The sequence below is a fragment of the Manis pentadactyla genome, chromosome 14 (assembly GCF_030020395.1).
Source record: "Manis pentadactyla isolate mManPen7 chromosome 14, mManPen7.hap1, whole genome shotgun sequence".
Lineage (NCBI taxonomy): Eukaryota > Metazoa > Chordata > Mammalia > Pholidota > Manidae > Manis > Manis pentadactyla.
The window spans coordinates 3,530,631-3,557,543 of NC_080032.1; the positions used below are offsets into that span (position 1 = coordinate 3,530,631).

The 26,913-nt window shown below is 47.5% G+C and overlaps 1 protein-coding gene across 1 annotated transcript in view; it reads left to right on the forward strand.

The window, feature by feature from the left end:
• The window catches only part of CLTCL1 (clathrin heavy chain like 1), an 86,329-nt gene that overhangs the window by 31,181 nt on the left and 28,235 nt on the right, over positions 1 to 26,913 (forward strand). The window contains exons 4-19 of the mRNA XM_057491937.1: positions 2,614 to 2,775; positions 5,198 to 5,311; positions 7,575 to 7,748; positions 8,469 to 8,666; positions 9,453 to 9,653; positions 9,741 to 9,893; positions 10,487 to 10,609; positions 11,795 to 11,932; positions 14,771 to 14,935; positions 15,459 to 15,639; positions 16,869 to 17,032; positions 17,935 to 18,060; positions 18,573 to 18,715; positions 19,083 to 19,317; positions 21,115 to 21,237; positions 23,632 to 23,777. Of these exons, the coding sequence (XP_057347920.1) occupies positions 2,614 to 2,775; positions 5,198 to 5,311; positions 7,575 to 7,748; positions 8,469 to 8,666; positions 9,453 to 9,653; positions 9,741 to 9,893; positions 10,487 to 10,609; positions 11,795 to 11,932; positions 14,771 to 14,935; positions 15,459 to 15,639; positions 16,869 to 17,032; positions 17,935 to 18,060; positions 18,573 to 18,715; positions 19,083 to 19,317; positions 21,115 to 21,237; positions 23,632 to 23,777 (2,546 nt within the window). The remainder of the gene's footprint in view (positions 1 to 2,613; positions 2,776 to 5,197; positions 5,312 to 7,574; positions 7,749 to 8,468; positions 8,667 to 9,452; positions 9,654 to 9,740; positions 9,894 to 10,486; positions 10,610 to 11,794; positions 11,933 to 14,770; positions 14,936 to 15,458; positions 15,640 to 16,868; positions 17,033 to 17,934; positions 18,061 to 18,572; positions 18,716 to 19,082; positions 19,318 to 21,114; positions 21,238 to 23,631; positions 23,778 to 26,913) is intronic.

Genomic DNA, 26,913 nt, shown 5'->3' on the forward strand with positions numbered 1-26,913 from the left:
TACAGTCCTGTGAATAAACTGGAAAACACCAGATGGTATGCTTTAAAGGAATGAGTAATATGGCATATGAATTATATCTCAAAAAAGTTGTTAACAGTACTCTTGGGAATCATGCCCATTTATAAGGAAATCATCATATTTGAGAAGCTATTTTAAAAGAAAGACTGTAAATCACAATGCTACTTTGTTTATGCTTTACTGACAAAAATAAAAACCAATAAAAAAATGCAAGCTGTAAACTGTTTTCATTCTCAGCACTTCTGACGCCAAGCATGTTAGTTTTTCTTCACCAAGCAATTCTCCATTTCTCTGTGGACACCAGCTGGGTATCCAGGAATCCACTAATCACCTGGGGTCGGTACAGACCCCGCAGTTGAAGGGCTCCCACGAGACTACTCCCAGGCCTTCTGGTACAGCTCAAGTCCTGAGCCACCTAAACCTCTGACCAACAGGCTATGGATCGGGTTCAACAGCCTCCTTCTCAGGTTTGATAATTTGCTAAGATGGCTCATAGAGCTCAGGAAGACACTTTACTTACTATCGCTGGTTTATTATAAAGGATGCAACTTAGGAACATCCACATGCAAGAGATGCGTTAGGCAAGGCACAGAGAGGAAGTGGGTGCATGTGGAGCCCCCCATATCTCCTGCAGGCTCTCCAGCCTCCCAGCGCATCAACGTGCTTGCCAGCCTAGGACTCTGAATCCTGTAGGGGTTTGGTGGAGATTTTATTGGTCATTGGTGATTAACGCAGTCTCCAGCCCCTCTCTTCTCCCTGGAGGTTGGGATGGGGTAGGGCTGAAAGTTCCAATCCTCTAATCATTCTTTGGTCTTTCTGGTGACCGGACCCCATCCTGAATCTATTTGGGGGCCACCAGTCATCTCATTAGCATACAAAAAGACACTCATCACTCTGGAAGGTTCCAAGGGTCTTAGAAGCTTTTGTGTCAGGAATCAGAAACTAAGAATAAACACTGTAACTAGAGATGTTTTTGTCGACTCATGTCACTTAGGAAATGACAAGGGTTTGAGGAGTTCTGTGCCAGGAACCAGGGACAAAGACCAGTACACAATATCACACAGGCATTTGACAACAGAAAACTCCATGGGCATTAGGGTAAACATGTAGACCAATGGGAGAGAATTGGAATTCCATATACATAATAAACCCATATATCTATGACCAGTTGATTTTTGACACATGTCAAGAATGTTCAATGGGGAAAGAATCTTCTCTCTAACAAATGGTGCTGGGATAACAGGATACCACATGCTAAAGAAAGGAGTTGGGCCCCTACTTCACACCAAAAATTAACTGAAAATGGACCAAATAGCTAAATGTAAGAGCTGAAGTCTAAACCTTTAGAAGAAAACATGGGAAATATTCATGCTTTGTATTTGGCAGTGGATTCTTAGGTATAATGTCAAAAGCATGAGCAACAAAAGAAAAAAATAGATAAATTGGACTCTATCAAAATTAAAACTTTTCTGCGTCAAAGGATGTTGTCGAGAAAGTGAAAAGACAGCCTGCAGAATAGAAGAAAGTATTTGCAAATCATATATCTGATAAGAGTCTAGTATCCAGACTATATAGAGAACACTTCTAACTCAACAACAAAGTTAAAAAGTGGGCAAAAAGACCTGAATAGAAGTTAGCCAAATATAATACAAATGGCCACTGAATACCAGAAAAGATGCTCAGTATTATTAGTCACTAGGGATTGCAAATCAATTGTGACTCTCTGCTTCCACATTGCACATATTCAAGGTTCATCTCATCTGTGTTGTAGCATATGCACATGTAAAGTTGCATAAGACTTTAACATAAGTCTGTGCAATAGAAAGGACGCTTACAAAGAATGAAGTTGAAGCCCTTGTTTTCCCCTTTTAAGGAGCTGTGGGTAGGTAGGGAGTAGACTGAGGATCTGAATGTTACCCACAGGCTGCACAGGAGCTTACTCGGCCGCAATGGTGGTTTGAAAGCTGAGCTGTCGGCGCCGGGCCTGTGGTGCTTTGGTGTTCTGTTCACTTGGCTTATTGAGCGTTGGACTTGGGATATAAATGTATCGAAATTCTTTCCTGGGAAATACAGGTTCTAAGTTTTATAAAAGATACCAGCCATGTTGGTTTTTATTAAGTACAATTTTTGCTGTTCATAAAGTTGAGAAAATCTAAACAATTTTCAAAATTGGCCGATAATCTCCTCCTCCTGATTTTACTACTCTTAAAGTTTTGGAATTTTTCCTTCAAAGATTTTCTATGAATATGAATATATACATACACACACACATATATAGGTATATATAGGTAAACATATATATACACAAATTGTATATGAATGTATGTGTGTGCATAGAATATATGTGTACACACACATATTTAACAGATTGGGATCCTTTATCATACTGTTTTGTAGTCTCGTTTTTCCCTAGTGTTTGTAGCTATCTTTCTACATCAAATTCAGTTGTATGATGTCATTTAATATCCAGTAGACTAATATTTTATTAGAGTAACTATATAAAAAATTAGACTTTCATTTTAGAAACACTCGTTTTAACCATTGCTTGTATCCGTCTGTTTTCTCTCCCTGGCATTGCAAAATGTCTTTTCTCAGCAAAACCGTGTGGTTGGGGCAATGCAGCTCTACTCCGTGGACAGGAAGGTCTCCCAACCCATAGTAGGCCACGCCGCTGCTTTTGCAGAGTTCCAGAGCGAGGGGAATGCCAAGCCTGCCACCCTTTTCTGCTTCGCTGTACGCAGTCCTGCAGGGGGCAAGGTAAGATCTACTCCACTTTGCCTTCTACTCCAGAAACGTTCTGAGTCTATGTTAGGCGTCTGTATCGGTGTAACTGGTAGCCGCTTGGCCTACATTCTGAAACCAGTTTATAACTGAGAATGGGGAACAGCCCACAAGTGGTTCATGTAAATGAAGGCTCTTAGGGTATTTAGAACAATTCACTTTTGTCCATATTGGTAGTTTCACAGGCCAACCTTTGCATAAAGTCAATAAGCTGAAGTCAGCTGCCAATTAATTTGTCCCTTTCCCCTAAAGCTTCTCTTTGACAGAGTCTGCTGAACATCAGCTAGGCGTGTGTGGTTTCTGCGCTCACACTCCCATCCCTTGGAGGCAACTGTTGTGGAAGAACTGGTGCACACCATGGTCACCGAGGCGTGCTCTGCTAAGGGGAGGGGCCTGGGTGTGAGCCCGCGCTGTGCCCTGGGCAAGCTGAGTTGTAGGCTTGGGGGTGTGGTTCACAGCTCTCTGGTGGGGCTGCCATGGGCAGGGGCGTGGCAGTGAAGGGCTCATGCTGTCTTCCCCAGGGGTGTGTCTGTCACTTGGAGAGCTGCCTCAAGACAGGGTCCTTATCCCAGTACACTATTGTCAAAGATACTTCCCAATACCATCATTTTGGGGTGATCAGTAACCCAGAAATATTCCACGAAAGAAAAGCTCTGAAGCAGTCTGCAGCTTTCCAGACATCCTCATCTTGAGTAGTCTTACTTGGATACTTTGGTCTCTCGTATAACATAGTGCATGTCCTGCTCAGTTGAGAACCAATAGAAAAATAGGAGTCAGGTAAGAATGTCAGCCTACACTAAGAGCTTGCCTCCATATCCCCTCAGAATGAGGCTCCCACCTCCTCACAGACAGAGCTGGGCAGCCAGCCCCAGGCTCCCTCATCCGAGCAGAACCTGCCCCGCCAGGCCCCCTGGGAAGGAGAGCCTACCAGGAGCCCCTGCGCACTGGGGGTAGCAAGAGGAGAGAAGAGAGGGGCTCCGGAGACAGGCAGCCCCCACATCTCCTGGGCCCGGCCGTCAGTGCGGCCCCTCTCCGTGGGGCCCTCACCGCAGACCCCCACAGCAACTGCCCAACTGCCGCCTGACACTGGTGGCTGAATCGCACTTCCCCTACCCAGTGGGAGGTGTGGGGGTCCTTCAGTGGTTTGCACAGCGTGTGTCCCTTGCCACACACCTCCCTTCTAGTTCAGCCCATCTGGGAATGGCTCTCGAGTCCTCACATGTGGATCGGAGTCCTATCTGAACACCAGTTCCTTACTGCTGACTGTTGCCATCGCCACGCCCTCCTCCCAGAGGAGGCTGGCTTCCTTCCCCACCTCCCTTCTGTTGGCAGTGCCCCATCCTTTCCAGCTCCCAAGCAAGAAACCACACCCAGGGAGACCGTTCTCTTCTTGTTGCCACTGTCCAACCTTCAGCAAGTCTCACATCTGTGGTAGACTAGACCCTTATCACACCCACATTTGGGATAGGGAGTAGACATTTATGAGGTGCTCAGAGCCACCACACCCATTGAAAGCAGTTGTCTGAACTATGGCTTGTCTTAAAGTACCTGTATGCCGTTTCATTTCCCCTGTTGTAACTCACAGTAGCCCCCGCTTGCCTGCTGCATCAGCCGTCCCCCTTCTAGCCCCTGTCTCAGGTTCATCCTCCACTAGCCTTGAACCTCTGGTATTTCTCCTTTCTCTCTGCCAGGCAAAATGCCAGCTCTCTGCTAAGTAAGTGTTCTCTCATCCATTTCCTCCGCTGAGCCTCCCCCAGCCCGTGTTTCAGTCTCTGGTCCAGCGCTACTCCTGATTTTTCTAGACTTGCTTCAGCTGTGTTACCTTTTCTTTAGCTGAAAGGAACTTGATGTTGTTCTGGTAAAAAAAAGCAGGGATGGACCCCCATATCTATTCTCATTCCTCCTGAATCTCCAAAGACTCTTAAATTTCCCAGCATAACCTTGAAAAACTCAGGCCTTTGCTATAATCACTTGTCTTGGGAGTTTGGCATTCATTCAGTTACGGGATCTCGTCCACTGACGTCTGTGCTTGCTGAGCTGTGTCCGGAGAGCAGTGGCAGAGCTGAGGAGACACACATCCTCGCCGGGGCCCCTTGTCGCACAGGCATCACACTGAGAGGCCCAGCAAGGGGAGAAGTGACTCGGCCACATGCTGAAGCTAAACGTCCCTCGGGGGCCCTGGCATCAGCTCTCCGTGTTATACCTGGTAGGGGGCAGCAGGTCCCCGAACAGCATGAGCACTCCAACCAAGAGACTGTCTTGTTTTATTTGGATATAAGTTTTATCATTCATCTTACAGACTAATGGACCTAAAGCTCTGCTCACCACTGTGCACTGGGTAGCATCAGTCTGCCCTCAAGTAACATTTACTTGGGTTGACCTAAAATCTCTTTTTCAGTTGCACATAGTTGAAGTTGGACAGCCTGCAACAGGAAACCAGCCTTTTGTAAAGAAAGCTGTGGACGTGTTTTTCCCTCCCGAAGCTCAGACTGATTTCCCTGTGGCTGTGCAGGTATGAAAGTCCTGCTCTCTGAGTGGATTGGAGAAGATCAGGAATCTCAGACAGGGGGACAGCAGATAGCGCTTCCTGGCCTCCGCCAGTGCCCTAGTAGTATACTGGGATCAGAGAAGTTGCCACTGACGCTGGTCTTCCAGCTCATGCTTCGCTGACGCTCTGAAGAGGAGCTCTCCTTTCTATAGGCAGGACTTTCCAACTCACATCCTGAAGTCCCGGACCTTTGCCTTTGGTCGCTGTTATATAAAGACGCACAAAGAAGAAAACCATCAGTAGGTGAACCAATTGCATGTCAAAATATATCTGAGATCCTACTACTGGTTATATTAAAAATTCAGATAAAAACTTCTCCCAGACAAAACTGAGATCACACTATATGAGTAAGATAACACAATCTACCCTCCTTTTTAGTCTTTTACTCAGTACATTGTAAGTGTCTCCATAAGGTATTACATTCTTTGTTAATATTGTGGGAGGGAAACACTTATTTTCAAAAATGTATCATAACTGTAGGATGGTTTAGCTATTTCCTTTTTTTCTCTTCTCAAGTGTTTGACCATACTTAACAATAATTTCTTTAAGCTAGATTTCTGGAAATAGTTATGTGACCAAAGAATGCAATTTTTTTCCCAAAGTGAAATTTGCTTTTTTTCTGTCCTACAGAAAATATGTGTTGTCCATAAAACTCCAATTATGTCAATAAATGTAACAATTAAATGTCAACTGAAATCCTTCTACCACTGGTAATTGTGACATCCCGTTTTGCATGCATGCATGTATGCACATATACACAGATAGACTTAGAGAATGGCTTTGCACTGGCCTTGTGCTTTACAACCTCTCACTATCTTGTAGACCAGTTTATGCCAGTAAAATGTGTGTATATATTTTAATGTCTATCATCTGCCCTGTAGAAGTACCATTACTCATTTAGACAATTCCCTGTTGGTGGGCATTTATTTATGTTGACAGTAAACACTTCTAGGATCATTGTTGTCCATGCATCTTTGTACATTACTCCAGAAATCCAAGGATAAACTCCAGGTCAGGGCTATGTGCACGTCGCTGACCTTTACGACCATGCTGGCCAGTTCACACTCCTGCCAGCACCACTTGGTAGCTGGACACTGTCCAGTGGCATTTCCTCTGGTTACTGTCGAGGTGGAATGGGTTTACCATCACTCATATGCATCTTGTTAATTGCCTCTCCCTGATCTTGGCATTTTTTTCTATCAGAGTCTTCATCTTATTTATAAGAACTCTATAATTTTTGAGTACTAAGTGAATATTGTGTTTCAAATATTTTTCCTCAGTCATAACAAAAGTTTATTTGTGGTGTGCTCCACCTTCTCGGAGTTTTGCATTTTTACATGTCTTTAGTAGCATATTTTAAAAAGAATAATAGACCCCAAGGTGACAAAAATATTCACCCGTGTTTTCTTCTATTACTTTCTTACTTTTGTTTGTTTTTTATTTAAAAATGTTTGACCATCTTGAATTTACTTTCATCTAAAGAATAGGGTAGAGATGCAGTTCCTTACCGTCATTCCTAATTCCCTGTGCCCACTTAGCCAGCTGGTTATATTAACATCATACACTGGTTAAAGTCAATTTTTCTTATTTTGATATGAAATACCTACTCATTCTTATTAAATTCTTACATATGTTTGATTCTGTTTCAGAGTTCTCAATTAAGTTACATTTGTCTCTGTCTCTTTATTTCTTAGTATCATACTTCTAAATCACCATAAGTTTTATAATAATTTAATTGGGCAAATTCATCTGTCTTTCTCCCACCCTTTCAAGATTTCCCATGTGTTAAAATATTTTTCTGTAAGAGTTAGTGGCACTTAGCAAAGGTCAAAGGTTAATAAGTGGTGGTAGAGGGCAGGCTGAACTATGAACACAGTGTTTGAGGTCTTTGTCCAAAACTTTCCCCTTATTTTATGAACTTAGAGCTTGCCCAGAGAGATTTGGTAAGAAATTGGGGAAAGGATAGCTGTACCTGAAAGATAAATGGAATAGCCTACTTAATGGCACCTTTATTTGAGAGTGGTTGGGCAGAATGTTGGCCTTACACTAGTTCTCAAAGGGGTAAGACTGGAATCAACTTGGGGTCCACGTCTCAGGAACGCACTTTCCCACCAATGATACGTGATATCTTGGTCTAAGAAACTCGAGTCCTTTTTCACCACTTGTGAACTCTTTTGCTCTGTTTGGCTTCTGCTTGCTTCTCCACCTGTTGTTCTCTGTCTCATAGGTTGGAGCTAAACATGGTGTTATTTACTTGATCACAAAGTATGGCTGTCTTCATATGTATGACCTGGAGTCTGGCGTGTGCATCTACATGAACCGTATTAGTGCTGACACGATCTTTGTAACTGCCCCACATGAACCTACCTCTGGAATTATCGCTGTCAACAAAAAGGGGCAGGTATGTCACTTTGAGGGTCCTCTCCCACCTTCTCCGTTCTCTGGGGCCTGGGGCTTACCTTTCCTCCTCCTCAGGGAGAGCAGTTGGGTTTAGTCAGCTCCTGTTGTGGAACTCCCACCCACACCTCCCTCCTCCCTCGTCCTTGACATCGTCATGCACTTCTCAGCACCACTCCTCCCAGAGGAGGAACCCAGTGAAGAGAGCAGCTCCCTGCATGCAGCGTCTAGCAGGGGAGCAGCGGTTCTGATACCACTGGATCTTCCAGCCATGCACACATTGATTGGGGAGGGTGTAAAAGCACAAGCTATGCTACTTACCTTTCCCAACCAAAGTTAAAAAGACAGGAAAATCCGTGCTTTAAAAAAGAGCATTTAGGAAGAAAAAGGGTCAGTTCCATGAAAACAGGCCATTTTGGCATAATTGTCATCCTGAAAGCATCACTGGTCAGTGTCCCTGAATCTTCTCATTCTCACTTGATATTTTTACAGTCTTAAAACAACTACATAGAGTCCCGGGCTATAGCTGTGTCATGGTATCTACTGGGTCACCATTAGGTGTCTGGCCCCTGCGCATCTGGCACTATTAGAACCAGCATCTTGGGCATACTCAGCATGAACCTTAGACTGTGGTGGCACCCCAGTGCCTGTGAGTGGGGTGTGGCGGTGCATGTGGGGAGTGCTTTTCCAGGCTGAACTAGCCTCGCCTACTGGGTCCTTCCAGGTGCTGTCCGTTTGTGTTGAGGAAGATAACATTGTGAATTATGCAGCCAACGTGCTTCAGAATCCAGACCTTGGTCTGCGTTTGGCCATCCGTAGTAACCTGGCTGGGGCAGAGGAGTTACTTGTGAGGAAGTTCCATGGCCTCTTTGCACAGGGGAGCTATGCTGAAGCCGCCAAAGTGGCAGCGACTGCACCAAAGGTAAAGACGCTCAGACGCCGTGCACTCTGCTAAGAGTGAACCACGTCACAAAAGCGTTGTTCCATGACTGCCGTCGGAGTCTTAGTGCCCCGTTAGTCGTAGCTTGAGAATTTTTGTGCCAGTGACATAACAATAATGGAAACAGGCAAAAAGCATAGTTCTACCTACTGCAATGACTTACTCTCTGTCATTCTCTTCCAGTCCTTGTCTGTGTGCATCCATGTTTCTCACCCCACTTCTTAGCTCAGGAGCACAGAGCTGTATTACACAACACGTGGTCAGACCCTATTTTATTTAGTCTGCTCTGACTTTCTCTGCTCTTCTAGAGAGCAGCAGTAACTTAAGGCATCTTCTTTGATCTGTTTCATTAGGATAAATTGCCCTGGCACTGAATCTGCTCCTGGGAAGATAAATGCTTACAAGTTGCTTCTCCTTGAAAGGATTTCTTTCTGTCTCAAGTGGTGCTTATGAATGAACCATTTTAGTCTTCTCCTGGGATTTTGGGTATTTTGAATTAGAATGTCATGATGGTAGAATTTCAATACCACAAAACCCATTTGGAAGCCTAATCCCACCACAGCATGCTAGGGAGAAGGCCCGTCCTCACCGGAAGTCGCCCGGAGGTGAGGCCCACTGTGCCTGGGGCAGTTTGCCTTGGTAGAGGACTTTGTCCCTGACTACTCAGTGTAGTTTCCATTGGCGGATTTTTTTTTTTAATACGAGACAGTTAATGAAGGGATGACCTGTGATTACAGCACAATGACCTGCATTTCCATTTATCATTAGGGCATCCTGCGCACCAGTGACACAGTTCGGAAATTCCAAAGTATTCCCAGCCCCCCTGGGCAGGCTTCTCCTTTGCTCCAGTACTTCGGAATCTTACTTGACCAGGGTCAGCTCAATAAACTTGAATCCCTAGAACTTTGCCGACTGGTTCTTCAGCAGGGACGCAAGCAGCTCTTAGAAAAGTGGCTGAAAGAAGATAAGGTAACAGACACGTGTAAAATCACAGCCCCAACAGTTTGGAAACTAGGTCATAGTCCTAATCCTGCCTTGTCCTTTGGCACACCACAGCTGGAGTGTTCAGAAGAACTTGGAGATTTGATCAAAACCACTGACCCTACACTCGCTCTGAGTGTGTACCTTCGGGCAAATGTGCCAAGCAAAGTTATCCAGTGTTTTGCAGAAACAGGCCAATTCCAGAAAATTGTGCTGTATGCCAAAAAGGTGATGCATGCTTAACCGTTAGCGTCTCACTGCTCATTCCTGGTGGTGGGTGGTTGCTGATTCTGACGGCTGTGACACCCTTCGTGAGTGTGCTGGTTTAGCGGTGTCTGTGCTGCTCTCAGCATCTGTCATTCAGCAGTAATGATCCTATTTTATTCTCATGTTTTTATCCCTGTCTTATGGAAAGACTGTGAAGTCCTTCTGTCTCCCTTCCAGTCTGGGGTTTTCCTGTCATCGTGTCTTTTTTTGCTCCCTTCGTCCCCAGTCTCCCTCAGCACCCTGTGTGTTTTGGCGGGCTTCCAGCACAGCGTGCCCCCGGGGCTCCTTGGCCACTGTGCTGGTGGCTGGCAGAGCTCGCACACTCGTCAGGGTGTCTTTGTGGACCAGGCCTGTTTGTGTGGTTCATTGCATGTCGGTATATATGTGGTCAGCACATTGAATTGATGTTGTGTTTGGCAGCGGGCTGGCATGTATTTGTGCCCCTACTGCTCATCATTTTAGGCACAAGTTTGAAACAGAGGATGGGGAACTCTTTTTTTTTAACACTCAAGGTACTTCATGTAGTTTTCTGATGCGTGCTCCCTTGCTTCTAGGTCGGCTACGCCCCAGACTGGATCCTCTTGCTCAGGAGTGTGATGAGGGTCAGTCCAGAACAGGGCTTGCAGTTTTCTCAAATGCTAGTGCAGGGTGAGGAGCCACTGGCCAACATTGACCAGGTGAGGAGGGTCACTGGGGACAGCTTTGGCAGCTTTGTAAAGCCATCAGGAAGATTCCTGCTCATTAATTTTTGTTACCAGTGTTTCGATTCTTTTGTCTGTTAACCTTCCAGTCTTTAAAAGTTTCTGAAGTACCAGAAAGGTTTGTCTTCTAGTCTTTCATCAGTGAATACTTGTTATCTTTGTTGAAATACATTAGAAGGTCTGTGTGTTGGGTTGTGAGGATTTTGTTTCTTTGTGTGGTGAGTGGTGCCGTGGGGTGAAGGTGCCATTTTAGGGTGGTAGCCCTAGCCCCTGAGACTAAGGCCACCTGAACTCTGCCTCAGTACCCGGTCATGGTGAGTGCTGTCTTCTTCGGACCTCCACTGTGGGTATCTGGCTACCTGGAGTTAGGTGAACACAGTGCTTTGGTATAACATACTCACTGTGTAGATGTAAGCGTGTCCCATCACCTTCAGTCAGCCGTGCAGGTGGGCTGTCACAGAGGGTGTGACGAAGCAAGCTAAGACCAACACCTTGTACAAAAGTAAGTAGTTATATTGGGTTTATACATCTTGGGATTGACAGATATTTTGGAGTTTGACCCAAATTTATACAAACCCCAGAAAGAAGGCCCCAGTTTACATCTGGATTGTATTTCATACTTTTAAAGTATTTTCAGTATAAACTTTCCTCTTGTACCTTAAATATGGAAACAATACATGATTAATAAATTTATTACTTCTATTTCACCTCTTATTATCTTTAAATTAACATCTCTTTAACTTTAATGACCAGTATCTAAGTCAGTGTTTGCATTTTCCCAACTGGGCCTGAATAATGGGAGTATATGGGTTAGCTACTAGGCATGGACTGCCCCAAGGGTTTGATTAAGGGGTGGGTTGTTAACATTGCTTGCATCACTTCTGAGCATTCATATGTGATAAAAGTACTTCCTTTAATCTGACTAAAATGCTCCATTGGTGAATACAATGTAAGTGATGTAATTCCACAAAATTACCTATAAATAAACAATGGCCATGAAATAATGAATTTTGAAGATGTAAGAAAATGAAAAGGAAGGAACTAATTGTTGAATTCCTAAATGAGATTCAGTTTTAGGAGCTTTTTCAATAAGAAAATAAAACAGTTTCCTAAATAAAATTAAGTACATTTCCTAAAAATGTGGCTTGTGATCTGTTGCAGATTATAGACATTTTCATGGAAAGCAGTTTAATTCAGCAGTGTACTTCCTTCTTGTTGGATGCCTTGAAAAATAACCGCCCAGCCGAGGGGCACCTCCAGACTCGCCTGTTGGAGATAAACCTGATTCACGTACCCCAGGCAAGTGAAGCACACCTGCCTCAGTGGGTGTGGGATGTGCACGCCTAAACACAGCGGCCTTGGGCTGGGTGGTGCTCATGCTTCGGTGAACATTCTCCAGGACCCCCTGCAAGGGATTTCCAGAATCCGTGGTGCAAGATTTTCATAGCAACTGTTACATCTGGGGCATCATTTTTTTTTATTCATTGTGTTAAAATATGCCTAACAAAATTGACCATTTTAACAATTTTTTTGTGTGACTAGGTGGCATTAAGTACATTTGTAATATTTTGCAACCATTACCACTGTATATTTCCAGGACTTTTTATCATCACAAACACAAACTCTGTACCTGTTTAGCAGTAACAGGTAACTTCAGTTCTACCCTCTGGCTCTGAATTTTTCTATTCTAGATACTTCACATAAGTAGAGTCATACACTGTCTCTTTGTCTGGAGTGTTTAACTTAGATATTATTTTCAGGGTTCATTGTGCTGCAGCACAGATCAGAATTTAATTCCTTTTTATGGCTGAGTAATATTCCATTGTCTGTGTGTGCCACATTGTGGTTTGTCCGTTGATTTGTTGATGGACACTCAAGTTGTTTCTACCTTCTCGCTATTGTTAATAGTGCTGCTATGAATACCAGTGTAAAAGGATCAGTTTGAGTTCTTTTGGTTGTACACCCAGAGGTGGAATTGCTGGGCCATGTGGTAACTCTACATTGTGATTTGTTGAAGTGCCAGGATGCTGTATTCCAAGCAGCTACACCATTTTATATTCCCACCAGCAGCATTAGGAGGGCTCTGGTTCCTCCAAATCCTTGCCGACATTTGTTATTTTCTGTGGGTGTATGCTTTTTCAAAAATAATAGCCATCCTAAATGGGTGTGAAGTGGTATCTCAATGGGGCAACACATGTCTTGACCTGAAAATTGGGGGGATAGGTGTGATCACATCATATGTATATGCTGTTTTTTAATTAAATTTGGATATATATGCAAGAAAGGAGTTTGGCAAAATTTATATTAAGCTATTAATCATAGTTTTCTGAATGGATAGAATTGTGGAATTTGACTTTGTTCTTTACTTATCTTCCAATTCTTTTTCTTTATAATAAGATACTGTCTAGTAATCAGGAAACAATGCATTGAGGACAGTGTTCTGCTACCTCCGGTGATTCACGTCCGGAGTCAGTTGCTGCCGCGTGGTCTCATAGCCCACCCGTAGGACACAGAAGTGCTGTCGATCGGCTGTTTGGTGTTCAGTGGACTCTTACAGCTTGGGGATCGAATACCACAGTGTCTAGTACATGAGCTTTGAAACAGAAACTAAGCACCGCTCAGAAACTGAGCAAACGGATGCTGAGGAGAGTCCATACCCCAGAAGCGGGTTAGCCTGGCTGGGCACGTGTCTGGGCATAGCGCCTGAACCCTTGAGGCAGCCTCTTTGGATGTTGGAGGCAGGGTGATGTTTTCTTTCTTGGCTTATCTTGATTTTCTAAGTTCTCTAAACTACACTGCTGTTATAAGAAGGGTGAAATGTTTCTTAAAGAGAAGAGATAGGCAGGATGTAATCTGAAGGGAACATGGTGGGAGACCAGAGCAATGCCAGAGGTTTACAAAACTCCTCTATGCACCTGGTTTAGATCATTTCCTTTGTTGGGACTGAGAAACGCGCCCACTGGTCCAAACTCAGTAAGTGGACACGGAGACAAAGAACAGCAGAGCGAGGCTTTAATGGAGGCCTTGCAAGGCCTGGTGTCTGGGAGCAGCAGGCTTGGGGTCACAGCGAGCAGGTCACTCCATAGCCCACGAGTCCCTCCCCGGCTCCTTGCGGGCCGAGTGCTGCAGGGTTCACATTGTCTCCAGATGTTGCCTAAGCAAGTTACATCTATATTAGACTTTTTTAAAATATATTTTTCTTAATTTTTTTGGCTGGTTTAAAACTTCTCTGCATTTTTTTTGGAGGATGCACAGCCCGCTCTTTCTTAGTCTCCCTCCCCCTCCCAGCGGGGTGACTCCCTGGTGCGGGATCTGACACATAGGCTTCTTGTCAGTACCCTTTCGTTTAAAGGTTAATTCCCCTGGGAATAAATCACATTTAGTTTTATGCCATTTCTATCAGAGACCCAGTGTGTGTACAGTCCCAGAGTAACACAGTGTGAGACCGGGTCTATGGTCCCCGTGAACTTGGTCGGTGTTCCCCACTCTGGAAGCAACGGGGAAGTGTACGGGCAGCAGGTGGAGGCCCCGGGAGTGCTGCTCCTCCAGACCAGCTGCTGACCCAATCGCGGCTCAGGGCGCTGCAGCGAGGCAGCAGGGTCACTGTGCTCACGCCCTCGTTCTTTGCCCAGAGGTTGCTTATGTAAAGAAGACGTCAAGCCTCATCACAGTTCTTGCCGGGAGTGTCAGGTTCTTCGAGTGAGCCTCCCACTCCAGGCGGAGAAGCAACCCGAACAGGGTTTGTTACTTTCAGGCCTTAGTCTGACTGCTCCTAGTCTGAGGGTCGAGCTCCTTAAAGAAGGAGGCTTGGCAGGCTCATGCCCTCACGTTGGCCCTGCCCCAGAAAGCTGCATGTGAATGTGATGGCCGAAGGGCTGGAGCGGCGGCCTGGGCTGATCCCTGTGACAGTGCTTGAGCGAAGAGCCTCAGCCTTCTGCACACACCTGACTGTATCCGGGGGTGACCGGGCCTTGTTCGATCGAAGGGCCTCAACTGACTTGGAAGGAACCAGGGCCCAGACTTGGTGAAGGCACTGCCCCGTCCACCAGAGCAGTGCCCACAGGGTGTGGTTGAGCAGCTGCTCTTTAAAAGTTACTGCCCCCCTGCGGCTCTCTTACCAGACTCACTGTTGCACAGGTCGCAGATGCCATCCTGGGAAACCAGATGTTCACTCATTACGACCGGGCGCACATAGCTCAGCTCTGTGAGAAGGCGGGCCTGCTGCAGCGGGCTCTGGAGCACTACAGTGACCTCTACCACATCAAGAGGGCTGTGATCCACACTCACCTCCTCAATCCTGAGGTACGGCGCTCCCCTGTGGCCCACCGGCCCAGCCCTCAGGGCCACTGGCACTCCCGGATGTAGCAGTGGCTGTGGGACTGTGGTGTGTGTCTTCCCCGTGCTTGGCTCTCATCACTGCCACAAGTGGTCCCATCCAGCCCCCACACAAACTCCACCTGCTCAGCAGCGCATCGTCTTTCTTTCCTTTGCCCACTTCTGACTTAGTCTATAGAGAGGAACTTTTACGTTGACATCTCTAGCAGGCTGTCTGGACCATTAGCAGAAGCTGCTGTGTTCTAGCTTACAGAACAGGCTCTGCTGTCAGCCGCGGGCTGTTGCAGGGTCCGTGACAGCTTGCTGAACCACTGAGGTTAGCGTCTTATCCCAAGTTTACTTCCAGCTCCCACTTACTACCACAAGGGACAGTCGCTTTTCAGTCCCCGTAAGTGGAAATTCTTCATGTCTGACTCAGGGGACACTGACTGTTGTTTGCTGACACCTGGGCCTGGGTGTAGTTGTGGACAAATTCCTCCTTGCTTCCCAGTGGCTCGTCGACTTCCTTGGCTCCTTGTTAGTGGACGATTCTTTGGCGTGTCTGCACGCTCTGCTGTCTGCCAGCGTCAGACAGAACCTTCGGCTGTGTGTGCAGGTGGCCTGCAAGTACCATGAGCGGCTGGGCACGCAGTCCCTGGTGCAGCTCTTCGAATCCTTCAGGAGTTATGAAGGTGAACCTCACAGCTTCTGCTCGGGCATCACTCTGCCCACCCAGCCTGTCGGGCTTCCCTCAAGCCCGGTGGGATGCAACAGTCACCGCCTTGGGTGTTGGTTGATAGTGAAAGATTCCTGCAGTCTTGTGCACGTTACACAGCTTAGGTACCCTGTTTGTGGTCTGCAAAGGAAGAAATCTGTTGTTGGGGAGGGGAGACTTAGAATGCCCCTTGTGTCCCTGGAATGCCTCTGTGGAACTGAGCTGCCAAGTCCCCCAGAAGCCCCGAGCTAGTGGCACTGGCATGTGTGGCCCTGAGGGGGTGGCCCCTTGGCTTCCCTGGCTGAGAGCCCAGGGGGGCTCTGGTGGTGTGTAGCTGCTGACCTGGTTGGCTTCCTGTGGGTATCGCACTGAGAAAGCACACTGGCTGGAGGACAGCTTTCCCAGGTGGGGGCCTGCTGGGGACAGGCAGGGGCTGTCCGGCCTGCCCGGGACAGACTGAGCACTTGTGCACTGGCTGGGACGTTGGAGGAGTGAAGGGAAGACCAGCCTCAGGGAGCCGGCCTTGTCACCAGGAGCAGAGGCCGCAGCAGTGGCTGGGTTGCCCTGGGCTGGGAGACCGCAGTAGAGTCAGCCTTGCAGATGCCAGTTCCGGCCCCAGTTATAGCAGAGCCCTCCCGGGAAGGTGATATCGTGGTGCAGCATGGCCTGCCGTTGTCACCAGTGCCTCCTGGCCGGCCCCTCTGCTGGCCGGGAGAGAGCCGCGCCTGATGAGTCAGCATGCCCCCAGCTCACCCTGGGCCCATCCGCAGTGGCTCCACGCTTGTATCTGCTCAGTGCCAGGCAGCGCTCATCGCAGGGGCTGAAGCGCTGCTCTCTCCGCCCCCGGTGTGCCTTGTGGAGCAGCAGTCGTGCAGCCCACTTAGCAACCTTTGAATTCCTCCTGCAGAGGACCCTCTGAGGTGTGCCTGGGTCCCCCAGAAGGATTCCACCTACACGTATAGCCAGGGTTTTACATCAGAACATCCCAGGTCTACCTCCCGAGTTTCGTGGAAATCTGGCTAGCTGCTTCTGGGAGATGCCAAAGCAGAAGAACTTGACATAGATGTGATTTCTGAGTAGGCCGTGGGTCTTGGAAAATGGAACGAGGTCTCTGTGGGCTGGGCTGTCAAGGGCAGGTGGGCTGCACTTGTGGAGAGGGCAGGTGGATATTATGGGGGCATAAGCTAGAACAGTGTCTCTTTGTAGGCCTCTTCTACTTCCTGGGCTCAATTGTGAACTTTAGCCAAGATCCAGACGTGCACTTGAAATACATTCAGGCTGCCTGTAAGACAGGGCAGATCAAGGAAGTCGAGAGGATATGCCGGGAGAGTAATTGCTATGACCCAGAGCGGGTGAAGAACTTCCTGAAGGTGAGTGGGTGCGGTATCACCTCCTTCCTTGAGCAAACCATCGGTCAGCCACCCAGGAGTTGAAAAGCTGACCTGTCTCCCCAGGCCCCTGGATCCCCAGAGACAGGGCTCTACTTCATGGCCTAAAGTTCTTGGACCCACTGCCCACTTTCTGGCTCTTTGTGGACAGAAGCTTAAGGCTGTGCTAAGTGTCTAACATGTGAGTGGGAGAGAGTTAATTTATTGAAGAACTGTATTTTGGCAACACCCCCAGCAGGGCCCCTGTTAATTAGGCTGAGCAAGGCTGCAGATAGAAATAAACCACTCAGTGCTGGGAGCAGAAAAAACAAATAGCACATTTCTACCTCCTGTGCAGTCCTGGGTGGATGTGGGGGTAGGTGGGGTGGCTTTCTTCCCCCATCTTTGAAGGTCCGCGCTGATGGCTGCCCTGCTGTCTTCCTCCCATCACCTTGAAAACTGCCTTCCTGGTCAACTGGAAGGAAAGAGTACAGAGGAGCCAGCATGGGGGGTTTCTGTGGGTGAGGCTTTGGGGGCTCAGCTGCCTGCCTGAGAGGGTGCCCCTTCCGCAGGCGTTCTCACACAGCCTGGCCTTGGCCAGATGCAGGCATAATGAGCTGCTTGGCGTAACACAAAGGGTGTTTGCTTTGGACCAGCTTGGAATGTTTATTGCCAAAGTTAGCAGAATTTTTTTTTCATCCAGTTTTGTCTTTCCCAAAGCACACAGTGCCCCCACAGAAGCACCCACCTTACAACAGCAGTCGGTCTAGAACAGTCTCATTCCAAGTCTCTGGGGGGCTGTCCCCCGCTGCAGAAGTGGTGCCATGCCTTGCTGGCTTACAGCCCCTGCAGCCTAGCTCGGTAGGCAGCTCACTGCCTGGCTCGTTATGTTTTCCAATTCACAGGAGGCCAAGCTCACAGACCAGCTTCCCCTCATCATTGTGTGTGATCGGTTTGACTTTGTCCACGATCTCGTCCTGTACTTATACCACAGCAGCCTGCAGAAGTACATCGAGATCTACGTTCAGAAGGTACTGCCCGTTCCTGGGTGACGCCAGCTGCCTTGTGCCTTGCTCAGTAATAGTCTGTATCCAGGAGGCTGCCTGTGACTCTGACTGTGTCTGAGACAGTCCGTGAAGGGCAGTGTCTCGGCTCAGGCCATCATAGCAGAATGCCACCGACGGGGCATGTAAGGGACAGACACTGACTTCTCGCAGGACTGGAGCCTGGAAGGCCAAGGCCAGGGTGCTGCCCCCTGGCTCGGGCCGGCACCTTCTCGGACCTTCTTGGCTTGCACGCCACCACCTGCTCACTGCTCCCTAATTAGGTCCTCACTCTCAGGATCTCATTTAACCATAATAATCTCTGTCAAGGCCCTATCTTCAATCTAGCCACACTGGGGGTTAGAGCTTCAACATATGGATTTGGGGGGACACAGTTTAGTTCCTCACAGGAGTCCTTTCAGACATCCACACTGTCCAAGCCTTGGGGGTCTTAGAGCCATGTCCTTACAGCGCAGAAGTCACCACCTTGATTATTCTAGGTCAACCCTAGTCGGATCCCAGCTGTGGTTGGAGGGCTGCTTGACGTGGATTGTTCTGAGGAAGTAATCAGAAACCTGATCATGGGGGTGAGAGGACACTTCTCTACCGAGGAGCTGGTGGCTGAAGTAGAAAAAAGGAACAGGTGAGGTGTCCTAGCTCGGTGCCGTCTCTCGCCTCTGGGACCCAGGCTTGCTGCCCAGTCTCATCCTCTTGGGTGCCTGCCTTTACAGGCGGCCTCCAGCTCGAGGGTTGGCTCTGTGGCAGGCTGCCATGTAACAGATCTCAGACCTAGTGGTGTTAGTTAGTACTGGACTGAAGACCTTTAGGAAAAACTTAACTGAAACCAATTTGGGACTCAAGCCTCTCCTGGCCCCTAGAGCAACCAGAAGTTCATGGAACAAGAGATTTTTGTTGTTGTTTCTAAATGCAACTCTCAGAGTCCAGGGGCTGCCCTCAAGGTTTCAGATGCTAGCTTTTACCCTCTCAGGGTGCTCTTGCTTCTTTCAAAGGCTGAAGCTGCTGCTTCCCTGGCTGGAGTCCCGGAGTCGCGAAGGCTGTGAAGAGCCCGCCACGCACAACGCCCTCGCCAGGATCTACATCGACAGTTGCAGCAGCCCAGAGCACTTCCTGAGAGAGAACCCCTACTACGACAGCCGCGTGGTGGGCCGCTACTGCGAGAGGCGGGACCCCCGTCTGGCCTGCGCTGCCTATGAGCGGGGGCAGTGTGACCTTGAGCTCATCAAGGTGGGCAGCGGGTCGGCCTCGCTGCCGGCTGTGCCTGTGGCCTCCGGGGAAGCGCTTTAGATGCAGGCTCTGTGGGGGTGGGGATGGGTGTCCTCTGAACCCCACAGCTGCAGGCCATGAGATACATTCCCATGAACTCAGTTTCCTTTTAACTCCGCCCCCACGACCTGCTCGTGCTGTCCATGTGTACTGTACCTGGAGGCCCAACTCGCCCCTCATCTGACTTGCCAGCTCTCCTCCTGACAGTCCTCAGTGCCCCGTGGCATCCGGGGAGCGAAGCAGGGCCCCTCGGCCTGCCCTGGGGGCTCCTCTGCGGATGGCCACCCTCCTTCCCACCTCCACCCTGGGTGCCTCTGTCCTGCGTGCCCACTTCCTCACTTCCTGCCCCTCTCCCGAGGGCAGCCCCTACATCACCACTGTCCCTTCCCCACACAGAGCTCTTGCTGGCCTCCTGCTGGCCTCTGTCCTGACTTGGATCTGCCTAGACTTCTTTAGGTTGAGCTGCTGATGCTTGATCACATAACCTAAAACTCCCACAGTCTCCTGTGGGTGCACTTGGTTCCTGTTAGACTGGGATCTCCCTGGGCAGTTGGTCTGTTTGTTCCCAGCACCTCACAGCGTCTGACGACATGGTGGAAACCCAGCAGCTGGGGAAGGAATCTAGGCGGTCGGGTGCAGAGCAGAAGCTCAAAGGCAGCTTCCCATCCTGCTCTAGCTTTGGACATTGGTCATACAGGTGACAGGCCAGGTGAACACAGCTCCTCACCAAGTCTCTAGGGAGCTTGTTTGTGTGAAGCTGGGACTTAGTTAGTTTGATACTATAAGCCATCTTTGGCTTAATTTACTGCTTTTTTTATTTAAGTGCTGTTCAAATCTCTCTCAGAGATCTTTGCATCTATCTGTCCTCCAAGGTGATGTAAGATAAAAGATTGCCTTTTAGTAAGGCAGAGTTCAGATAAGAAAGAAACACTCATTAGGGTCTGCTCTGTCAGGGAGAGAGCTGTGGTGAGATTCGGGCCAGGGTGCCTGGATGCTTGGTGCCAGGCCAGCCTGCTCCCTGCCTCTTGCACACATGAGCAACCTGCATTTGCAGACACACGTTCCTTACTTAGCCTTGTGCCTGGCATCTGGGACCCAACAAATTTGATTCCCACCAGGCCTTGGTAAGTGCCTCACAAATTGGAATGTTCCAGCAGGCAGTTCTTTTTTTGGGAGATGTATTACAATGTTCAGAAAAGTCACAAGTTCAATCAATGAAAACATATTTTAAATGAAAGCATATAGGCCTTGAAATGTTGCAGCATATCTGCTGTTTTATACCAGTTCTAAGCCATTCTGATATTTTAGAGATGGTTTAGGGCTAGCTATGTATATTTAAATTTTTGCTAAAAGTGAAAAAGTAAAGATTTAGTTCCTCCTTCATACACTGCATTCCAAGTGCTCAGTAGCCTCTGTGGCTCTTGGTGGCTGTATCTCGGCACAGGCCGAGAACATTTCCGTCTCAGAAAGTTCTGCGGGGCAGCACTGCTATTAGAGCAGTGGTCGGGCTGATATGAGTAGGGCTCTCACACATCATGCCCACTGTCAGTTGTTGTAAACTGAGAAACAGTTAATCTGTCACTTGGAGGAGTGCATTGTCCCCCTTTGGGATGCTGCTTGTCCCGTGTCAAAGCACTATGTCTCCTCTGGCTGACACCAAACAGGTGTCAGGGAGAGGGAACTGGCTGGGCTGGATATCCCCACATAGCTGCTGTTGGTCGGTTGCTTGTGTTACACACACAAGTGTGCTCATTTCAGGTTTGCAATGAGAATTCTATGTTCAAAACTGAGGCCTGCTACCTGGTGCACAGGAAGGATCCGGAGCTCTGGGCCCATGTCCTCGAGGAGACCAACCCCTGCAGGAGACAGCTGATTGACCAGGTGGGGCATGGGAGCAGGGCAGGGTGTGTGTGTGCATTTTGCCCTCTACTCGTCCTGGCGCTCAGATGACTGGCTTGTTAATCTAAAAACTCCTCAGCTGCATGACCAGACGGTCTTGTGAACCTTCAGTACTCTCTCCCCTCCAGGAGCAACTTGCCTAAAAATGGTTTTGATCCCAAGGTGGGCTCATGTTTTTGCTTATTTGGTTTGTTGGTTAAGGGCAGAGCTGGCCCTGATCAGAGTTACCTCTGGTGGCACGCGCGCCTCACCTTGATAGTTTTCCAGCTCGCTCCCATTGGCAGAGGTACGTGGCTCCCAAGGTTGTCTCAGCTGGGCTTCCCTTTGTCGAGGTACCTTGGAGCCCCTGTGACTGTGCGGCGCCTGCTTGGGGCTGGGGCCCACACCTGGCAGCGTGGCAGGGTGGGGGGTGTTGACATTAGCCACTTAGCGGGCTTCTCAAGGCCCCGGGCATCACCCTCGGGCCCTCCGCCGTCCCTAGCACAGCCCCATAGACTGCCGGGCACGCCGTTTGTGCAGGTGAGATCAGGTAGGAACAAGACCCCAATCCAGCAGGGGGGCTTCAGCCCTGAGCTGGTCAGCAGGCAGCTCCCTGTGCTCACGGCCAGCCCACTGGGCCCTTTGTGTGACTCGACGGCTGGCTTTCACCTGGAGCTACGGAATTGCAGCTGCTTGTTTGCTCTCCACTGTTCCTCATGCCCATGGCATTATTTTTTTTTCTTTAATATATTTCGGAACACTTTAATATATATGGAAGCCTGTTCAAATTTTGGATTTTTATTATAGTCACCTTTTGGGCATCTCTCAGATTTACCTGAAAGGTCAATATGCTTTTTCCAAAAACCTAATGAAGACGTTGAGCAGCAGAGGCCCTGGGACAGAGTCAGCTAAGATCCCACGAGGGATCTTCCTCCAGGTTCACAGACAGCAGACATTTCCAGATACTGTCCAGCGTGCAGGCCGCATCACATGTGCCAGGAAGAACAGCTTTGACTCTCTTTACCACTGAGCTGATCGAGAGCCCATGAGTGCCTCATGGCCTCCCTGTGCCTGTGCGGAGCCGCCGCTCTGTCATTATGCCCAGTGTGGCTCCACGTTCATAGCCACCCCCTGGGGGACGTCCTCCTTCAGTGCCCCTCTAACTGGAGGGGGTGCGTGACTGCAGCGGCAGACTGCTTTTAGGTCTGGGCTAGAATCTCATTATGAAAATGTACTTAGAGGAAGCGGTTTCCTGAGGTGATCTTAGGTTGGGCATCTATTTCAACTCAAATACATGTTGGAAATTTATTTTTGCCCTTAAAACAACAAGTGGGTATTTAAGGTACTCTGAGGTTTCAAGAAACATGTGATGCCAGGGAATGTGTCACTGCTCTGGGTTGACTTGGAAGCTTTCCCTCGAGTATGCTTTGGGCACTTAACCACTGTGACAGCCCCATTTCTCAAGCTCCCCAGCATGCCTGTTGGGGTTGTTATAAATTCCTCAGAGGAGGAACTTCTGCATTTTGAGCCATTGAGTACATGGCTCCCATGTGCAAGGGGGACTGGGCTGGTTTTGTTCCTGGATCCTTTGAAGCCCCTCATGATTGCAGTTAAAGTTCATGACCACAGTGCGTATCAGCTCTGTCCGGCCTCAGAGCTGTCTGTTCTTTCTCATTAATTCACTGCTGTGTCCACCTCTGATGAACATCAGAAACTTGGCAAAAATAGTAGATCCCAAAGTCACCGAAGGCCTCTGGTGCAAAGGGCAAGAACAGCGCTGGTCTTCTAGCCTGCTGTTGCTTGTGAAGTGTGCTTTCTGGGAAAGTGTCTTCCCCGCCAGTTGGTAAGTTTTCTGGTGGGTGAGATGCTGTACTTCGATGAGGGTGGTGCAGCCAGTCTTGCTGATCTTTCCTTCAGAGCATCATTCTGAGGGCTCCGGAGCTTGGGGTGCACGTGCCTGCATCCCCCAAAAAGGCTGGGCCACAGCAGTAGTGGCACTTCAGGCTAGCAAGAGGTCCCTGTGGCATCTCCATTAAAGAAATGGAGGCCATATGTGCTCTGAACAGTGGCTTAAGAAAAAAAAAAATGAAGCATGCATATCAGCTACCTGTTCAGGGCACTGTGTTACTGGCTTTGGAGTAAATTTACAAGACAGTCATTAGAGCAGAGATTAAGAGTTTGTAGCCTTTTTGATGTCAGAGAAAAACTGTCAAAATAGAGCAAAGAGAAATCCTTGAGGCTGACTCCTGTAGACACTCTTCCTGCCATGAGAAATATCCCATTTTCTTGTCTATTCTAGACTCTCTTGGTAGGAGTCCTTCCCCTCTGTTTAACTTCAGAGATGCAGGCTTGAATTGACTTTATCTGACCAAGTTCTTTACAATGATTTTAAAACAGGTGGTACAAACGGCATTGGCAGAAACACAGGATCCTGAAGAGATCTCAGTCACTGTCAAGGCCTTCATGACAGCTGACCTGCCCAACGAACTAATTAAGCTGCTAGAGAAGATTATTCTGGATAGCTCTGTCTTCAGCGAGCACAGGTGAGGGTGCACCAGCAGGACTGCCAACTCAGTCCAATTCAACACCTGCCTGACATTCACCTTCTGTTACAATTGCGCCTCACCATCAGCTGCTCCCTGGGCATGTGGCCAGTCTTAACACCTCCTATACCTTCATCCCTCCCTTCCCTTCACTCATTTAAGTCCTACCTGACTCATAGCCCAAACGAAGTTCTACCTTTTCCAGGAAGTTTTCCTTCCTTCTACTGCTCTGGCCCACACTGTTGTTTCTGACCACAACACTGAGAGAAAAGAGCTGACAGTCACTAGGGCCCACTATGTCCCAGGTATGTTACAGCAAAGATTTCCTGGAGACGTAATGTAGGAGTGTGATGAGCGGGTGCTGGGATAGAAGGAACATTCTGGCAGGAACAGCAGCTGGGGCAACATGTTGGCAGCAGGAGAGCGTGCCTCAGCGTGCACTCACCCTGTGTTTGTTGCCTTTTGAAACTCATTATCAGAGTTTCTGTGTCAGAGAGATTATAGTATGTTCACACTATGTAAATCCTGCTATAAAGATTTAATTTTAAGATTTATTTTGTAGAACAGAAAAGCTTTCAAGGTCTGTGATACTGTGTTAAGGAATGTGTGTGTGCGTGTTTAAATGGAAATGCTATATGGTTAATTATGGAATGTGAAATTGTATATTACTGGAATCAAGCGCTGGTTGGTGACACGCTGGCAGAGTTAAGGTACCTGAGGGGCTAGGATATTCTGTCTGCTGTCTGGACAACCACCTTTGACAGATACTAGCTTGTGGGCACTTCTAACAGAAGGGCCCCTGCAGGTGGTTCTGATTCTGTGTGCTGCCTCTTGGGACACAGTGACTTTTCTAACATGCAGGGGACCTTCAAGTTCTTGCTCTTCTTTCTGTGACTGATTCACCAGACAGGTTTGTGTGCAGGTAAAAATAGCCTTTGCAGTGTGGCAGACTAGATACCTACGTACTTGGACAGATCGTATCACTGGGAAAACTTAAAACATAGGATGAGATAAAAATTTAAAACATGAGATATACAATTGATCTTTTAAATAAATCAATGAGCTAGCAAGTAAATAAATAAGTTTGAGATTAAAAAAAAAAAAAAACCCAGAGAAATAGGAGGAACACAATCTGACTTGCCAAACCCTGTTGACCTCAGGGTGTGGTTCTCACAGCCTGCAGGACAGAAGACTGGAGACTAGACCTGAGGGCTTACATTACAAAAAAGTTGTCAAGTCTACAGAGACACCCTCAGTGCAAGGATAAACTAAGAATATACCAGTGTTGCCTTGTCCTTTAATGATTTTTTGTGCAAATCCAGGTGAACTGCTGTAATATTAAAAGTCCTCAACTGAGGAATTTAAAGTGATTGCCATCAGGTAGTGCCTTCAAATCTCTGCCAAAGGCGAAAGCAAACCCTTTTAAGGAGAACGTACCTTCTAGCAAGGCTGCACGGTGCTCTGACAGGTAACATTCTGAGAAATAAAGAATGAGCTCATGGTAAACACTGACAAAACATACAGGGAGCAGGGCACCCTTAGTGAGCCGGCAGTCACAGGAGGGTGGGGCCTGCCCAGGGGGCCAGTGATGTCAGGGCGGGCAGACACCGAACGCACAATTCCGTGCCATGTGCTGAAATACCGAAAAAATATCAAGCAGATTTTTTTAAATACTGAGTAACTTTGATAAATATCATACATATATATATATATATGATAGATGTATTACATATATAATTGAAGTAAACCTCAAATGAGTTTAGCAGCATTAGAGAAGACAGATGTGAAGAAATAGAAAGAACATAGCCAAGACAGACAGGTGGAGAATGTGAGAGTTTAAGAGATGTATAGGTAAAAGGGGGATCTAATTAAAGCCTCAAAGAGCAGAGGATGAAACACTAGAGGAAGGATGATAGAGTTTTTGACAGAACTGAAAACCCCTATTTGTTTGCTTATGGAACTTGACAAGGAGATTTTAAGTTTTAAATCAAAACGATAAAAAGGCCAATAGTCAAGATGTTTCTAACAAATAACAAATTACCCAAGAGGTGGGAGTGGGTGTTGGGATTGGCATGGTACATACTCTAAACTAGAATTATTATAAAGCTAAATTAAGACATGAGGGTTTGGGCAAGGACTAGAGAAACGAGCCCCTATGATAGGGAGCCCTAAAATGCAGCCACATGCATGTACAACATTTATTTGTGACAGAGCTGGCTTTACAGATGGAAATAATAGACTTTTCAATAAATAATGGGACAATTGGTTATCCATATGTGAAACAATTTAAATTGGACATCTGTCCCATACTATGTAAGGATTAAAGTATAAAAGATAAAATTATAATATTTTTCAAGTTGATGTTTAGAAGGATATATTTATGGTCTAATGAACACTTAAACAATCACAAAAAAACGGAAGCCTTTTGTGAAAAACTGATATATAGGACTATGTTAAACTTCAGACCTTTATCATAAGAAGATGAAAAAAGGAGAAGCTACAAATGGATGACATTTGCGACATGTGACATGTATATGCAACAGAAAACCAGCACAAAGAACAGACAATGAAAGAGAAACCTCAGACAACCTGGAAAACCTCAGCGGTGCACTTGAGCAGTCAGTCCTTCAGGGAGATGAGCGCCAGCCAGCAAGTCAAGTCAGGAATTCAGCCCCACCAGTCATCAAAGAAACACAGTCTGGTGCTGCTCACCATCCCTTTTCTCCTGCAGAGCAGCAGGGGACCTGGCTCTCTTAATCAGCATCGGTAGGACCAGCCTCTTAATGCCCTGCTCAAAATGCTGCTTATACTTGGAAAGGAGTGTGTGCCGTTCTTGGTTGTGAACCATAAAGAAGGTTGGCTCACGTATATTGGGAGATGGGCAAGAATGCTCAGAGCAGTTTCCAGTGGCCCAGATCTGAGAGCACCCAGACACCCCTCTATAAACAGCTTGTGTGGGGTACCACGTCGCAGTGGACATGAATACTGTGCACAGCACAGGGACTCTTAGGACCTAACTTTTAAATATTTTTTTCTTCTTTTAAGTATTATACAGTAATTTTGGGGGGAGATGTAGAGTGTAGACCCTTGAACAACATAGGTTTCAACTGCATGGGTCTACTTATAAAAACAGTAA